At 44.9% G+C, this 17,391-nt stretch overlaps 2 protein-coding genes across 3 annotated transcripts in view; one reads left to right on the forward strand and one right to left on the reverse strand.

Annotated features, from left to right (window-relative positions):
• Positions 1-9,265, forward strand: part of LOC112222965 (lamin-A) — a 29,255-nt gene extending 19,990 nt beyond the window's left edge. Inside the window, exons 4-14 of the mRNA XM_024385852.2 lie at positions 3,162-3,318; positions 3,753-3,878; positions 4,185-4,358; positions 4,594-4,719; positions 4,914-5,134; positions 5,296-5,632; positions 5,847-5,954; positions 6,146-6,265; positions 6,462-6,518; positions 6,872-7,075; positions 7,261-9,265. Of these exons, the coding sequence (XP_024241620.1) occupies positions 3,162-3,318; positions 3,753-3,878; positions 4,185-4,358; positions 4,594-4,719; positions 4,914-5,134; positions 5,296-5,632; positions 5,847-5,954; positions 6,146-6,265; positions 6,462-6,518; positions 6,872-7,075; positions 7,261-7,296 (1,666 nt within the window). The 3' untranslated portion in view covers positions 7,297-9,265. The remainder of the gene's footprint in view (positions 1-3,161; positions 3,319-3,752; positions 3,879-4,184; positions 4,359-4,593; positions 4,720-4,913; positions 5,135-5,295; positions 5,633-5,846; positions 5,955-6,145; positions 6,266-6,461; positions 6,519-6,871; positions 7,076-7,260) is intronic.
• A 60-nt stretch (positions 9,266-9,325) lies between these two features.
• Positions 9,326-17,391, reverse strand: part of LOC112222964 (platelet endothelial aggregation receptor 1) — a 36,781-nt gene continuing 28,715 nt past the window's right edge. For both annotated transcript variants that reach the window (XM_042304602.1, XM_042304601.1), the window contains 17 exons: positions 16,164-16,269; positions 15,841-15,977; positions 15,394-15,606; positions 14,946-15,120; positions 14,643-14,763; positions 14,009-14,172; positions 13,554-13,656; positions 13,129-13,275; positions 12,852-12,983; positions 12,574-12,702; positions 12,306-12,431; positions 11,843-12,052; positions 11,551-11,657; positions 11,299-11,422; positions 11,078-11,140; positions 10,611-10,814; positions 9,326-10,112 (listed from right to left, as the gene is read on the reverse strand). In XM_042304602.1, coding sequence (XP_042160536.1) covers positions 9,970-10,112; positions 10,611-10,814; positions 11,078-11,140; positions 11,299-11,422; positions 11,551-11,657; positions 11,843-12,052; positions 12,306-12,431; positions 12,574-12,702; positions 12,852-12,983; positions 13,129-13,275; positions 13,554-13,656; positions 14,009-14,172; positions 14,643-14,763; positions 14,946-15,120; positions 15,394-15,606; positions 15,841-15,977; positions 16,164-16,269 — 2,404 coding nt within the window. In that variant the 3' untranslated portion in view covers positions 9,326-9,969. The remainder of the gene's footprint in view (positions 10,113-10,610; positions 10,815-11,077; positions 11,141-11,298; positions 11,423-11,550; positions 11,658-11,842; positions 12,053-12,305; positions 12,432-12,573; positions 12,703-12,851; positions 12,984-13,128; positions 13,276-13,553; positions 13,657-14,008; positions 14,173-14,642; positions 14,764-14,945; positions 15,121-15,393; positions 15,607-15,840; positions 15,978-16,163; positions 16,270-17,391) is intronic.

The following is a 17,391-nucleotide window of genomic DNA, read 5'->3' on the forward strand; positions in this document are numbered from 1 at the left end:
GGGACTCCCAATCACAACCGGATTGTGATACAGCCTGGAATCGAACCAGGGTCTGTAGTGACTCCTCTAGCACGGAGATGCAGTGCCATAGACCGCTGCGCCACTCGGGAGCTACCAGCCATTCACGAGAGAATATCATATACATGCTTATTATTTACATTCTATATCACCATAGGTTCAGTACCAGAGCTGATCCACATAGCCCATTTAGTCATAATAAGTGGCCCACCACCCACACACAAGCTACAGTTCTGGAGGCATTAATGTAGCCCCAACATGAAATGTTTACATGTCTTATTTAAACACTGAATGTCTGGACACAAGTGCTTTACTGTTCCAACTCAGTGTGCAAGTTGGGCTAAACACACATGCCGACACACAAACTCACACACATGCCTCATAACACAGGACTAACAGCCGTACGTTGGGTTATTCTGGGTTCTCCCATGTCTATTATATTAAAATTACTATGATAAAATATTCCACACACACACCCTCCCAACCATTGGAACAGTGAGAACTTCATTAAGGCCACAGTTAGGCTATAAGCCAGAGGGAACTTGGCCCCACCAAAGGTGGTTAAACGTAACAAATATAGTTGAACGTAGGTTGTAAAAAAGACAATAACAGTAGAGTAACTGCTGTTTCATTTGTCCCCAGTCACTAAGCTGTCCACCTTGATTTGCTTGTTTTTGGTTGAGAGGTTGCTCTTTAGTGGGACATGTCTTCACACTACCTTGTCTCATGCCCTCCAAGTAGCTGGGTGTATGAGGGCCTGTGTATGTGTGAGGCCTAGCTCTTATGTCACAGATGCTATCTAAAACAGTGACACTTTTTGCAGTTCAGTGGAAATATTTCAGCACAGGAGCTGACCGGAAATAATTCCTTTCTTCTTATCCCTCTCTTCCAGGAACCCCCCCTTCCATCTCTCCTCACTTCTGCCTGGCCTTGACCAGCAACAGTACCAGCACATTCCTCACATGACTCCTTGTTTCCATCCCACTGAGCTCTCCTGTGTTTCTCTGTCAGTCAGGCTTATCAGTACAAGCTGTTAGACTGGTCCTCTCCATCCACACAGGTGGAAAATAAGCTAAATATGACCCCAGTGTCTGTCATAAAGTCTAACGAGTAATCAAATCTAGATCAAATCAAATCTAGACCAGGGTAGAGTTTCTTTAAGCCTCTAGAAATCAAGAATAATGGTTGAATTAATTCAGATCAGAGTAGGCAGTTTACTGCAACATGTATAGCTAAGCTATTATTGATTAAATATGCAGACTATGTTTTTAAATGGACCCTTCAGATTAATATGCCTCTACATTTTAATTGCTGGATCTTGTCCATTATCACTGTAATATATGTATGGGTGTTTGTGTTCCTGTGCATGAAGGATGCTGTGTTGGGTCTTTGTTTTCATGCAAATGGTGGGGGCTGTGTGGGTGGCCGGTGCCGGTAAATGTGGTTGGATGCCAACTGTTAGTCCATCAATCACTCATCCCGCTGAACATTAGTGCTCTCTGGGCCTTTGTGAAATCTGAGATTGGACAAGGGCTAGTCTGTATGTGGCAGAGCATATTTCTACTCCATTGTATACTTTGTGTGTTCTTGTACTGGTGTAGGCTATATTGGCGTATACATATGGTTCTGATTTTGTGTCTTTTTATTGAATTCATGCATACATTTGGAAGGAGAGGGGATTATTGTAGGCTGGCAGTGGCTGGGGGAGCATGAGTGTGGTGGGTTAGCCGTCTGGAAGCCATCTCCCAAGCAGATGGGCGTCATTAGTGATCATGAACATTGAAATGCAAGGGCCAAATGTAATAACGGGGAATCTATTTCCTGCTCGGCTTTCAATGAGCGCCTTTGCCAAACTGGTATGATGCTCAAGCTACCACTTTCCCATCCTCTTCTGTTTGGCTACATAGTTTTTCCACGGTCCGGGACCAAGTTTTTTTTTTTTACCACTACGGCAAATTGATGCCTGCTTTAGAGGTCTGACACAAAAAAACCACACACATGCAAACAACAAATGTTAACGTTTTTGATTTAGGCCGTGGCTGCGGTCCAAATTTCCGGAAAGCCTCGAAGCTTCTGCGCATGTTTATTTTCAACTTTTCGCGCATATCTCTGCTCTAATCGTAGAGAACAGGCTACTTTGGCGGATAGTGCTCGTTTTAATAAAGTTAGACCAAAACTGAATCAATGGCTGCAAGATCACATAATGATCGTATTCTACATAACCGAATATAATAGCATAGTTTAACGTTACTGTAAGGACAAAACACCACCACATTTTTCTCTCGTGGCCAAAACTCAAAAGCGTGCGCCACTAGGCAAAATACACAAGTAGGCTCTGCTACAGTTTTTTTTAACACCATCTGCTCTTGAATCTGCTCACTGTTTATCATTCAAAACAACACTGTAGACAACTTCGTAACTCAAGATCTAATTGCATATCCCCATAAAGTACGTTGGGCCAATAACCGAAAGATAGCTGTTTCGAATCCCTGAGCGGACCTAGGTTAAAAATCTGTTGATGGCCTTTGAGTAAGGCACTTAACCCTAATTGCTCTGGATAGGAATATCTGCTAAATGACTAAAATGTAAACATTTAACTGAATTGAGCTCAAATGGTTGAAATACAGATGCTGCATGGGCGTTTCAGCATTAACACTTGAAGAATTATCACACCACAAAAATGTGAGTGTAAAGAAGAGGTAAACACATGCGCAGAATGTGGTCAGGATATGTGCTGAGGGAAAAGTTGGATCTCTGCAGCCAGTGTATGATTTAACTGAGATTCCCTCAGGAGTGCCTGTTGGCCTTTTATTTAGAACACTTGAGCTTGATTCAATTATGTCCCTGTCAATTAATTTATTCAATAGGATGGGAGTTCAGTTAAGGACAGCTCAAGGCATTCATGAGTCTTTCATAGGTAGTGGTAGTGAGTACGTTATCCCAGAATTGGAACCTATGTGGATAATGTTGGTCAATGGGAAGTTCATGTACAGAGGTTACTAAACAGTTTGACTCTTTTTGTAAGAGCCTAAATGCATAACAGCCTTTATTGTAATCATACTGCATTAGACACAAGTTGCTCAAACACAGACCGTGTTAGTGAAACAGGAAACTGATATATTTGTCTACCTATGTCTCAACAGAAATGGGAAGAAGGAGTCAGACCTAGAGGCAGCTCTGGCCCGGCTGAGGGATCTAGAGGCTCTGTTGAACTCTAAAGATGCCTCTTTGTCCACTGCCCTGGGGGAGAAACGCTCTCTAGATGCTGAGGTCAGGGACCTAAAGGCCCAGCTAGCCAAGGTAAGAGACTAGTGGTAAAGGCCAACTCTGAATTCTACACATACTATATACTCTCTCCTCAGGTACAGGGTTCAAACTGCATATGATTGAAAAAACATGTTTTATAATCTTCCAGTGTATATAAAGAAAAACAGTTCTTTAAAAAGTAACAACTGTGAATATGACTTTTGGGTTAGTGCTGTAACAAGGTCAGTGCATCACCATGGATCGTTCTCAATGAACTCTGAAATGAATAATATTCCTACGCCACCTTCTGGTCTCATAATTGAACTATCGTTTTACCCAGTCATGCTTTGACATCTTACATGCAGCTCCTCTATTCCTCTTCGCTAAATCGATTTTGATAACTCTAGCGATTTCAGATCAACAAATTATTGATCGAATCTAACAGAACCCTAAAGGTGAACATCAAACTTTAAACTCTGTCCCTTTAGCTGGAGACCGGTCTGAGCGATGCTAAGAAGCAGCTTCAGGATGAGATGCTGAGGAGAGTGGACGCTGAGAACCGCCTGCAGACCCTCAAGGAAGAACTGCAGTTCCAGAAGAACATCTACGGAGAGGTGAGGCTCTCTCTCTCTCTCCCTCTTTTACCTTACACTCTTAAACTACTAGCGCTCCTTTTCCCCCTTGACCTCTCTCTCTCTTTTTACCTCAGACTTTCTTTTTTCTCTTTTTCTCCCTCTGATCTGCTCCTCCTTATCTATCTCACTCTTTTTTTTCTCTCCCTTTTTGTTTCCTCATTTGCCCTCTTCACTAGCCTTACAAACTAGACTGATGGAACACCGAGATCAGTCTGTTTTATGAGGTTACCTCTTCACCCCCTCTTCTATAACTCAAGTATGCCTGTACCGTCTATCTCCCTGCAGGAGCTGAGGGAGTCCAAGCGCAGGCACGAGTCTCGCATGGTGGAGATTGACAGTGCAGGAACAAAGCAGGATTATGAGAGTAAGCTGGCTGAGGCCCTGATGGAGCTGAGAGCCCAGCACGAGGAGCAGGTCCGCATCTATAAGGAGGAGATCGAGAAGACCTACACCTCCAAGGTAGAGAGCACAACCCACTGGTCCACACTGCCAGCTCAAACGTGGACTAGAAGTAAATCAGTTCAAATCGATAGTGTTATTTCTTTTTAATTTCACTAAGCTGTCCATCCAGTTGAAATCGGTAGTATTGTCCATGCATCATTCAACATCCTTTCACTGGCCCAGTGCCAACCTAGCACAGACACATGTAGTGTGGTTTCGTTCTGACCTCTCTGGCCCTGTGTGTGTGTCTCAGCTGGAGAACGCCCGTCACTCCGCAGACAGGAACAGTACCCTGGTGGGGGCGGCTCACGAGGAGCTGCAGCAGACCCGCGTGCGGATGGAGGGCATGTCCTCCCAGCTCAGCCAGCTGCAGAAACAGGTACGGCTGACAGGTGGACAGGGTGCAATCACAGAAGTCTATTACCGTACATGTCCGTACTGTGGAGCTCTGACAGCTGTTATCTTAGCTCTAGTGTTGGCTCTAATGCAAAGTATTAGCACAGTTCATCTCGTCTCTGTCAAATATGGCCCTTTTGGTTGGTCTAACTGGGGTATCAACCCTCTGTGTGTTAGCTGGCGGCGAGGGAGGCCAGGGTGCGTGAGCTGGAGGAGTCTCTGTCCCGGGAGCGGGACACGATGCGCCGGCGCCTGGAGGACAAGGAGAGGGAGATGGGGGACATGCGCATGCGAATGCAGCAACAGCTGGATGAATACCAGGAGCTGCTGGACATCAAACTGGCCCTGGACATGGAGATCAGCGCCTATCGTAAACTGCTGGAGGGAGAGGAGGAGAGGTGAGGAGACATGACAGATATGCACAATACACATCATGCATACACGAGCACTGAAAGCCACACACAGACATTTACACACAGACTGAAGTAAATAAACTCATGTAACCTACACACCCACACTAGATTTGTATCAACAATCTTCTTCTCTGCCACCCCCCCAGACTGCGTCTGTCTCCCAGCCCTCCCCCAACCCGAGTCACCGTGTCCCGTACCACCGGCTCGGGCTCAGCACACACCCATACCACCCGTACCTCGGGCTCAGGACATAGCCACAGCGCCCGAGTGGTCCAGTCCACCAGCGGCAGCCGCAACTCCTCAGGCACGGCTAGCGCCAAGAAGAGACGGCTCAATGACAACGACAGCGAGACCTCCAGCCTGGCGGGGGGCGCCGTGACGCGTACACGCATTGCCCAGCAGGCCTCCGCTAGCGGCCGCGTCACCGTGGACGAGGTGGACCTGGAGGGGAAGTATGTCCGCCTCAGCAACAAGGCCAACGAGGTATGGAGTTCATCGGTCAGCTTGACATGCATCGTAGCAGAAAGCACCCATTGTCGCATTCTTTCTGTTATGGTCAAATGCACAGGTTTTGTAAGGAAGCTACTGTAGTAAAAACAAATGTTAGGCTGATGTTGTAAAAGGACAATTTTTCTACTTAGTGATTTTTAGTTGACGTTGGCTGAAACACACTTGATGCTTGTCTGTTCTCCTTCAGGACCAGCTTCTGGGCCACTGGCAGGTGAAGAGACAGGTGGGCACCAGCACCCCCATCGTCTACAAGTTCCCCCCCAAATTCAACCTCAAGGCAGGACAGACCGTCACAGTGAGTAAAACCTTCATCATGTCTGCACTGTCATCAACTATGCTTGTGTTCAGTTTTTAGTACACCATGTTGAGAGAAGTGTGTATTCTAACAGAGAGCAGAATGTTTGTCACAATGTGGGCCTTTGTGTAAACCATCTATAGTATGTGATCAGGTCATAACAGACAGTCCTGTACCTCTTCCCTCTGTAGATTTGGGCTTCAGGAGCAGGCGGCACCCACAACCCCCCCTCAGACCTGGTGTGGAAGACCCAGAACTCATGGGGCAGCGGAGACCTGTTCCAAACCATCTTGGTCAGCGCCAATGGAGAGGTGAGAGGCACACGTTTCATGCACCTGATTGTAGTTGTACCTTCCCATTGTCCCGTTGACTGTTCAGTCTTTCTCTTGGCAACATCATCCCACTTCCTATCCTACATATTTGAATACATGTGAGATTTGGTAAAAAACCTTACTCATGTCATAGCCGGTTGACAAACTGACTGTTCTGCGCCTCTCTTTCCCATAGGAAATGGCACAGAGGAAGGTTACACGCACCCTGTTCCAGGAAGATGATGACGATGATGTGAGTCTCACGTTTTATGAAAGACACAGGCTCAGGATGATAAATAAATTACTCAAACTATACTTGCACTGTGAGGAAGGCTATTGAGCCAAAACGTTGTTCATGATCCCCTGTTTCAGATGAAAATAGGTTAATTTATGTAGAGTACTTATTTAGTCACTGAACAAGGCCAGGGGTGTGCGATGATACACTTAAATACTTCTCTAAAGGGTGACAAGAAAAATGAAAATACTTTTTTATTTACCATTACTGGGTCTCCGTGCTAAAAAGTGTAGGAACCACTGCCTCACAGTGGCTACAGTTAGTATTTACCAGTAATGTTGGGACCTTCTGTTCTCTGTCTCCCTCTGCAGGGCAACCACAGTGCGTGCGGTGTGGACAGTGACTACAACCTGCGGAGCCGCACGGTGGTCTGTGGCTCATGTGGCCAGCCGTCTGATAAGAGCTGTGCCACCTCAGGGGTGTCCAGTGGCTCCTGCTCCATCAGCAGTGGAGGAGGTCTGCCTGAGGGCCTGATGTCTCCCCTCTTTATAATGGGTAGCAACTCACCCAGACAGGTACTGTAGGACTGTTTGATCATGTATATTGTTTTAACACCCCTCATTCTCTCTCTCGCTCTCTCATGCATGTGCACAGCAACACTGTTATCCCAGTTTTCCTGTGTCTCCTGCTGTTATGACAACAGCCCCTTCCTGTCCCCTCACTTCCTCTAACACCCCATGTCACTTCCTGTCTTTCTCAGGGAGGTCCCAGACCGGAGAACTGCTCCATCATGTAAAGCCAGGCAGGCACCAACTTACCTGGACAAGTACCCCCCACACCACACATGGATGGGAGATGCCTTTTTTTTAATTACTTTTTTATTTCCTTTGTTTGATGTATGATCTGTCTTATTTTGTATGACATAATCTGCAGGTTAGATTGCCTTTGGTGTTTGGCAAAAGTTGTGTATTCACTTCAGATATATGAGCTTGTATATTCTAGTTATTGCATGTGGGCTGGGCAGATGCTTTCACTGTTTAGGGCCATATCTAGGGAGAGAGGCACAGAAAGCACCTTTAACCATTACAGTGGACTTTGATCCATAGTGGGCTTTTGCGTCATGTCTAAACTGTCACAACACTAAACACGCACAGCAGCAAACCCTGCTATGAATCAGTGGATATGGGGCTGGAACCAGGGATCTCTGGCCTGGTATTTCAAATACACTACCATAGAATGTCCTGAATGTCACTAAATGGAGATGGATTGAACCCCCTCTGACCGCTAGAGGATTATGGGGGTTTGTATTAGACTGAGCGATGGGATTGGTCATTCTAAAGCCATAGTTACAAAGAGGAGCTCAAACTTGACACTGCCATCAAGTGGTTTATATTTCTGAACACAAGACAGTAGTTTTTTATGGAATGACATCTATATTATTACTCATGAAACAATCAGACAACTATGGTAATATGGATATAGGTTCCAAATTGTGACTTGTTTTCACAGGCTTGAAAGAGGTATGTAGTTGTTAAAGAAAGGATACCAAAACGAGATGAGCACACAGACATGGGGAAGACCAAGTAGTACTGTATTGTAAAGTTGAGTACGGTCTTGACATGACCTCTGAACTCCAGAAATAGTTTCCTCTTAGAGGTTGATAATTATTGTCTGACCTCACCTTTGTCTTGTATGACAAAACAGTTATGCCACGCTTTTTTGTTTACGCAGTTATACTGTAGGGCAACTCATCCAGATCTAGACAACAAAAATATGATTTGTATGGATTATTTTGCTTTTTGAATCTGAGATAATTGCCAGATGGATTATAGTAATGTTACTGTAACCTTGTAATATTGACCTTCCATTTTTAGGTTTGAGGGAATGTGGCAGCTTGAGAAATAGATGTTCTGGTTTGTCAGACTCTAAAGACAGAAATTGTCTGAGTTGGAAGTGTGTTGATTTTAAATGAAAGTACAATGCTTACCTTCTCGTGACAGCAGTGCAACAATGTGTACATTCTGTAACTTAGTATCAGGTGTAGTGTCAGAAAGAATGGGTACAGATAGAAAGTAAACCTTGGACAAGTAAGCCTGAGCGGTGCGCGCGTCTAATTTCTTTACAATTACCGGTATATCAAAAATGAGCTACAATCATCTACAAAGATTTATCCACTGAATATATTAATAGGGGCATGTACAGTAGTCTGGCAGCCTTTTTATAGGATGTATAAGCAGTGAAGAGTTTCTGAGAATACTTGATACTTTATGAAACATTTAAGCTTTTTTTGTACTTCATACACATTTCTATCACTACCAATTTGGAGAAAATGTGATTATTCTCACTGCCCCAGACATACCTTAGAGAAGCTCAATAATATTTTTTACTTATAGATATATAATTACTTTTGTCACTTTTCAGCATTTCTTTTCTCATCATGTCTCAAGTGCCTTATTGATACCTGCTAGTGATCATTGGAAATTATGTATTCTTTTTGCATTATGAGGTGTCAATTCCAAAGATATGCGATATTTTGTCTTTAAAGACAATGGAATTTATAGATTTACACAGTATGTTGCATATTTGTACGGAAATTGCCCTTGTACATAATGCTCAATTGAATTTGTAAGAAATGATTATACCTAATCAGGGAGAATGAATTAGTGATGATTTACCAGCCTTTTCTGTTCAAGAAGACATAATGAAAACTATTTTCCCAACAAATGCTGTCTTGTGGTTGACTTCTTAATAAAATGTCATCTGTGGTTTGATGTGTGATATTAGAGTAGCTACCTGAGCACAAAATGCTTCTGAACAAGTGCATACAATGTTAAGCCATTTAATGTACATTATATACAACATATTGCATGATTACATTGAAAAACATTCTGTGCTCTGGATTTCCCCTAATTGGAAGCTGACATTCTATTGTCTATATGGGAGGGGAAAAGGGGCTTGAGAGGACATCATACTAAACTACTGACATCATGGAGATATAAACCGGGACGGCAATTGAAAGACATTTTTATGTCATTCTGGTCAAAAGGCTTGTATGCCAAATCATGTGCTCCAAAAGCCAAGTCCCTTCATCTGCAGTGTGAAAATAACATTTGAAGGAATCCCAAGTTTGGTCAAACTCGAATGCATGCATGTATGTCCTCAAACTGCGATACTGGCATTCTCAAAGCCTATCCCCACATGCCTTGGCCCTTGAGTCTGGATCACAAGAGTGTAACGGTGGATAAAATGCCACCTTAATCCACCAGGGGGCAGTGTTACTATGTAAACCTACTGACAGAAGCATCGGCATAATCTGCTGTCTTTGTCAGGTTGCACTGACTGTCACTGCTGCAACTGACTGTTTTGTAGCCTTGAATAACCCCAAGACAACTTCCTACCAATGTTTTTGAATGGCAGTAACATTTAAAAGTAGTTCTTCTGAGTTGTGATGTTCAGGGTAGGGCTGGTGTCATTGGGGCAGTCTCCTGCGTACGGGAGAGGGTGGGCGTCGGACAGGTGGCAGGTCATAGTGTCCTGGGATGTGGCTGTTCACAGGTAGGTCATAGTGATTATGGGGCTCCTGCTCTGGGACCTGCCCAAGGGAACTGCGCTCTGAAAATTTTGAAATAAACATTGTAATTGTCATCTGTCTACTGGAGTTTATATTTCTGATTTTCTTTGTTTACTCAAATAATGTGAATGGTAAATTAAGGATCATAATATGAAATATACGGTATGATTCTCCTGGCCTAGGAATGAGGTTATTGCTATGGTCAACCCTTTCTCCAGCCCTCATACTGAGTCTTTCCAATCCATTCCTGTGGTTTCCTCCCCTCTCCCTTTCCTCACATGACCTCCTTTCATTTCCATGAAAACACTACTGCCCATTCAACCATGTGTTACGGAAACCCATCCATCTCAGTTGTCTATTTGCACAGTCTAATATTTATTCTTTATTTTTTTTCTGAGTATGCTATGTGAAACCTAAACGTTTTACATAGTGATAGAGAATGGTCTGTTTTGTTGTTGTACATGCTAGCATAGCCAGATATTCCGTGTATACTACTGACATAAATTGGAAGGGTCTTGAACAACAGTATATTAACCCACCTCTGCGTAATGTTGCTGTGCTGAATGGTGGAGGGCTGATCTCGGTGTAGGACCTGTCATTGGGCACGGCCGTCCTCATCTCCATGTAGCTGCTCTCAGGAGGGACGAAGGGAAGGCCGGGCAGGTCTTTAATGGTGGCGTAGGGGTTCTCACTGTTCAGAGAACTGCTGCTAGCTGCAACCCCAGTGTCCTTTAGTTCTGTCACTAACAAGGGGCAGAGTGTAAAAGTTAACAGAGGAGCTGACTGGCTCTGGGTCAGCCAGGTCACATGTAGTTTGTCATCTGGTGATGGGTTGACAGTTCAGGCATGTTTTATGTTAAATGTTCAGAAGGAAGGCATGTGTGAAAATGGATTGATGGACATGTTGCCTAGAGTAGTTCTAGAGAAAAGCAAGCATATTTCACGTTAACTTGGAGTTGCTGGAAATGAAGGAGAAAAGGGATATATAGGAAGCATGGAAAACTACCTTTGTTGTAATATTTCCCAAGGCTGGCACTGTAGCTATAACTGCGGTCAATGCTGAAAGCTCCTGTAAACATGAAACATTTAGCATTATCTATTTATTTATAGCAAACTCATAAAAGACAAATATCCTGTCTTGGTATTAAATCAATATCAGGTGATGAAATGGAGGATGAAAGTTGGCGAAGAACGGGCAGTTTGAAACAGGCAGTAAAAAAGACGGACCTGGTTCTTTGCGAGCCTCGTGGTGTTTCCAGTCTGCAGGCAAAGTGGCATTGCTCTCCACCCCGAACAGGCCTCTCTCCCTCTCCATGTTCTTCACATCACAGAAGAGCTGGTTATTGGTGTTCTGTTTGAAAGACACCAATATTAACCAATCGGAAATCATACAGCTCCTCTCAAACAAGCATATCCTGTATAAAGGACACGGGTGTAACAGAGTTGACTCGAGACGGAGGTGACGGTAATGACACTTGCCTTGATGGCGCGGTCCTGGTTGTTGGGGACGTGTGGTAGAGGGGGTCTGCTCCAAGTCAATGTGTGATAGCTGGGGTTGTAGTAGTGGTGGTAGCTGTGAGGAACATCTGAGCAAGAAGGGACATGACATCAATAACCAGCACTGTGTATAAAATACATTACTGTGTATGAATCCTAACCAAAACTGTAACCTAGCCAGCGCTACAGTATGGATACATTATGTGGTCAAACTATTCGCAAACATTTGTTTTTTAACGTAATCTTTTACACCAACGCTGTATCAATACAGTACCTGGTATTGCGTATTCGGAGTTGACGGTGCGTGAGGTGGAGAAGGAGACTGTTGGTGTGTTGGCTTGCTTGTCTTTCTGCCGGCGGCGGTAGAGCAGTAGCAGGGCCAGCAGCAGCACCACCAGCATGACCAGCACCACGATGCCTGCGATGGCCCCCCACGAGTCCCTCTCCCCCGGGGACACGGGCACCATCATACTCACAAAGCGTTCTGTGTGGAGCACAGAGAACAAGGGTCATCACCGTCACAGGCCCTCCAGTCATCACCGTCACAATACTTAATGCTGAATAGCCTTAGGTAGATAATAACCAAAGTTTCATTACCGTCTTATTTAACTGGATTGTAGCAGATTCAATAGACAACTATTATAGTCTGGTAGCTATGGGCAACAGTATGTCATTTACTAGCTTGTAAACTGATGTATGGTTAGTAACTGTTCATTTGGGTGAAGGGGAGACCATACCTTTTTTGCAGTCGATCCCTGGTCCTGATTCACACACACACTCCCCTGTCTGTGGGTCGCAGTAGAAGTTGGGTGGGCAGGAGCAGACTTGGGCACAGTTAAGGCCAAACATCCCATGGTGGCATTCTAGAGGCACATGCAGATATTCAAAGTATGACTCGTGAATTTGAACTCTTAATTTTTTTAAAAATGGCATTGATTTCAATCAGCAAAGGTCAAGTTGGGCATATGTTGTGATACAGTAAAAAATCAATTGAGCCAGACTTACGTAGAGTACAGTCAGGGCCTGTCCATCCTGGGGGGCAGAGGCAGGACCCATCCTGATGGTGGCACGATGAGTTGTGGGCACATCTACACACTCCAGTACATTGCTTACCATAGAGACCCCCTGGACAGGCTAGGAATTACACCAAAACACACGTCAAGGTCAAATATAATACACACTTAAAAAAATGACCATGTAAAGCGCTAAAGTATGCCAAGATGCTGCGGGTCTTCAATATGTACGCTAGTTTGACTATAGGTGAGATATGATTTAGTGCTGACCTTGTTCACAAAGGGCTCCAGTGTACCCGGGGGTACACACACACTGGCCTGTGACATGGTGGCAGGAGGAGGAGTGGGCACAGGAAGGGCATGTTATACTGCACTGGTCACCATACACACCTGCACTGCACACTGAGAGAAAGAGAGAGATTATGGTGATTCATAACAATTTAGCAACTTGACACACAACTTAGCATATGAATGAGATTGATGGTGATAGAGTGACATTTTCTACTTATTTATACAAGCATCAATATCAAGCATTTTCTGTACTCACTTTGTTGACAGGTGGGTCCCCAGTAACCAGGGAGACAAACGCAGGCACCGCTGTGTGGCAGACAGGTGGCGCTGTTCTGACAGAAGCAGCTCTGGTTACAGTGACGTCCCCATGTATCCTCTGGGCATGTCTGGGCACAGCGGGCACCTAGGAGAGAAAAGCACACACAAGACAGACAGAGAGACAGAGAGACACAGAGAGAGAGACAGAGAGAGACACAGAGAGAGAGAGACACAGAGAGAGACAGAGAGAGGGAGAGACAGAGAGACAGAGAGAGAGACAGAGAGCGAGAGAGAGACACAGAGAGACAGACACAGAGCGAGAAAGACACAAAGAGAGGTTAAAACCTGTAGATCACATTGGACTGACTAATTTCCAGGTCCATCCCAAGCTGACACAAACTCAACGGGGGCGTCGGTGCTTACCAGTCCACCCTGGCAGACACTGGCACTGCCCGCTGGCACCCTGGCAGCCGTCTGCGTTTAGGCAGTCACACCTCTTCAGGCAGCCTGGCCCGAACGTGCCCATCTGTACAGCAAACACATGCCAACCACGAAAGCATCGTCAAGGGAATCCCTGAACCATTTGGCCAGCACAGTCAGAGTCAAGCAAACTGTACTTTGGCAAGATACACTGTAAATACATCATAGTTGGCAGATTTTCCTCATTGAGGAAAAGGAGGACAAGATAAGGGGAAGTCCAGAATATAGGCTTATGGATGCACAGAATGAGTTACAGTAAAGAGATAAAGACAGGGATTATAGTATGAGTAACATTATTAATATATGCAATGAAAAAAAATCACATCAGGCCCAAGTTACGTTAAGATTATGTTTCCTTTTAACAAACGTTACAGCTACAGTATCATACTGGCACTTACGGGACATGGTTGGTCGCACAGGGGCCCCTGCCAGCCTGGAGAGCAAGTGCAGGATCCGTCTGCTGGGTTACACAATGCCCCATTGGCACACTGGCACGTGGCGTTGCAACCCGGGCCCCAGGTACCCTTAGAACAGGGCATGGAGCAGTACCGCCCTCGCCAGCCTGGAGAGAGACAGAGAGGGACATTTTGTAAAGGAATCATACATGTCTGTGTCTGTCAGCCTGTATGTTTGTCTAAATGTCTTTCTGTAAAGAGGAGCAGCTATTTTGGAACAAAACACAGGTCTGCTTCTGATACCTATGGCTGGATTCAAACGGTGTCGCGGAGGTTCAAGGTTACAGCGTGATTGAACTTTAAAGGCAATGTTCCCACGTTAGCTAGCGGTGACTGCGTTCACGGTAAACGCTGCATACGTCGGCTCAAAAGGAAGTCCTGTTTACATTTAGATTGCCCAATCTGTAACGCTTCAGCGACACAGATGGAATCGCGTTCTAACTGACTGGTTCACACATTAAGGTAGCCACAGACACACTCACACCGTTGAGTATGTCTGCGTGTTTGTTTGTCCCATCGGAGTAGAGATATTATGACTATTCTCGCTCAGTCAGACTGTCTCTTATCAGTGACTCACCCTCTTTGCAGAAGCAGGTCCCATCAATGGGAGAGCAGTACACTGAGTTGGAGCAGGGGCACTCCAGAGAACAGTCCTTCCCATAGGTACCACTCTTACAGGGACTCTCACAGTGAGCACCCTACGCAACAGACATAAGCAGGTTATAACAGCTCACAACATCAGAAAAGCAGAATATATGCAATATGAGTATACATTTCTGCATGCATGTTTATTACCTTACGTAAATAATCCAAATAAATGTAGCTTTAGTTATTGTCAGTGCTATTCTGTGCCCCAGTGTTGCCTGTCCTCCTCACTCACCGTGTACCCAGGGGCACAGTGGCAGCCCCCGCTCACACTGTCACACACCCCTCCGTTGACACACAGGCAGGGCTCCAGGCAACCATGGCCATAGTAACCACGGGCGCAGGTCTCGTTGCAGTAAAGCCCCGCCCAGCCAGGCTGGCACGTGCACTCGCCTTTCAGTGGGTGACAGCTAGCCAATGGACAGAGGAGAACATGGTCACATGGGTGAGCACAATTAATACAGAATTGAACAAATTTAAGAATTATAAACAACAAAATAATGTAAAAACTATTATGGGCTTGTGTGTGTGTGTGTGTGTGTGTGTGTGTGTGTGTGTGTGTGTGTGTGTGTGTGTGTGTGTGTGTGTGTGTGTGTGTGTGTGTGTGTGTGTGTGTGTGTGTGTGAGTGTGTGAATTGTTATTTGTGGCAGTGTGTGTGTGTGTACCCTTTCTTGATCCATACCTGAGTGTGTGTGTGTCGTGGCAGCGACAGGTGCGTTCACATTGAAGGCCGTAGGTGCCGTGCCTACACATCCTCTCTCTGCACTGGGGTCCACTGAAGCCAGGCTCACACAGACAGCCTCCGTCTATGTTATAGCAGCGAGACCCGTTGGCACAGTCGCACACACCCTTACAGTCCCGCCCGTAACTACCCACCCGGCACTCCTCGCTGCACCTGTGGAGATACCACACATACACACAAATCAGGACAAGCTCCGCAACCAAAGTGGAATAACATATATCTGGCTCAAACTGAATCAGAAACTATTCTGTTTGTACCCTATTTAATATCCAGTATGACAGATACATGAACTGTATGATATAAACAACTTCTACCCAACCATGGGCGCAGGTTGAGTATACGGCACATGTATCTGTCTCTACTGCAGAGAGTTAGATAAACACACACCTGTTTCCAGTGAAGCCTTCAGCACACTGGCAATGGCCTGTCTCAGGGTTGCAGTGGCCCCGGTTGTGACACACACACTCGTGGGCACAGTTAGGACCAAACCTGCCCTCTGCACAGCGCTCTGTACACACCTCACCCTGAGGAAGAGAGAGAAAGACAGAGAAAGAGAGAAAGAGAGAGGAGACAAAGAGAGAAAGAGAGAGAGTGTACATGGTACGATGACATTAAAAGAGGGATCTGATTTGATAACCTCAAAAGGCAAAGATTTCCACGTTGACCCACTGATGCTGTGTTTGAGTCAATGTAGGGATCAGGAAACATACCGTCCACCCAGGGGGGCACGCACAGATCCCCTTCCCCTGGCAGATTCCCCCATTCTGGCACGGGCATCGCAGTGGGCATGGACTCCTTGGGCAAGACTTCTCACAGCTGAGGAACATGGAGGAAAGAACTCTGAGTGGCAGCTCAACTCAGATTGTGTAGAGATGGAAATGTAGGGTACAAGTTAACGAGTTCCTATCTTTTTCAATTTAGTGGAACCTCTTTGCGATCCAGTGCATAAGCATACAGAGAAAGTTGTTCAAGGACAAATAAAATTACTGCACTTGCAACAAATACTCAACTGTACACAGTAGAATTCATCAATAGTGGTACATTGCCAAACACTTCTACTAGTGCTTATTGTCAAAGGGCCTCCCACCAAAAAAAGGCTTCAGAAAAGGCATTCCGTGACCCAGGAAACAAACATCATTACGCAGATCATTTTATGAGTATGAGGACTGTGTGTTTCAAAACTTGTAAACGTTGCACATTGCTTAAATATTACAAATCAAAGATACAATTTCAAAATCATAGCATTTTGGGTCATTTCCCCTAGCAACATAATGAGGTTGGCATGCTACACCTTGGTTACATTTGTTACACACTTTCCGTTGTCCACGCTTGCAGAAAGCAACTTATGTACCGGACCGGAGAAATCCCAAAATAATACAAGATCAGAAGCTGTTGAAAGGTGCTAAATAGATTTTTGTATCAGATTTCAGAACATCGCATTATGTAGCTGTCGGGACCTTGAATGTTTTGAGAGCTGTGTTAGCTGGCAAATGTGCTGTCTTTAGTTTGGCTAGAAGGCAAAAGCAATGATGGCCCTTGTAAGTTAAATACAGCTGACAAAACATCGTATACGGGTTCATCTGGATCAGTGAAGGACCGGTACATTGCTAGGAACGTTGCTAGGGATATATTATCGTTGCTAGGGATATTGCTAGGGATATTATCCAGAACGTTGCTAGGAGCGTTGCTAGGGATATTATCCAAGATGCGCTATGATTTTGATGCTAAAGACATAACTTTAAAAAATTTAAACAAATTAATATGCAACTTTTACAAGTTTTGAATCACACAGTGTTCATATCACAAGATTATCTACCTAGTTGCTGACATTTTGCAGTTTTGTTTCCTGGGTCATGGATCAACACATTTTTTGAAGGTGGACCTTGGACTATTAGAGTGCTGTGTTGATTTCTGACGTTGGCAGCTGCCTCATATAAA

Source organism: Oncorhynchus tshawytscha, linkage group LG23 (genome assembly GCF_018296145.1).
Source record: "Oncorhynchus tshawytscha isolate Ot180627B linkage group LG23, Otsh_v2.0, whole genome shotgun sequence".
Classification (NCBI taxonomy): Eukaryota; Metazoa; Chordata; class Actinopteri; order Salmoniformes; family Salmonidae; genus Oncorhynchus; species Oncorhynchus tshawytscha.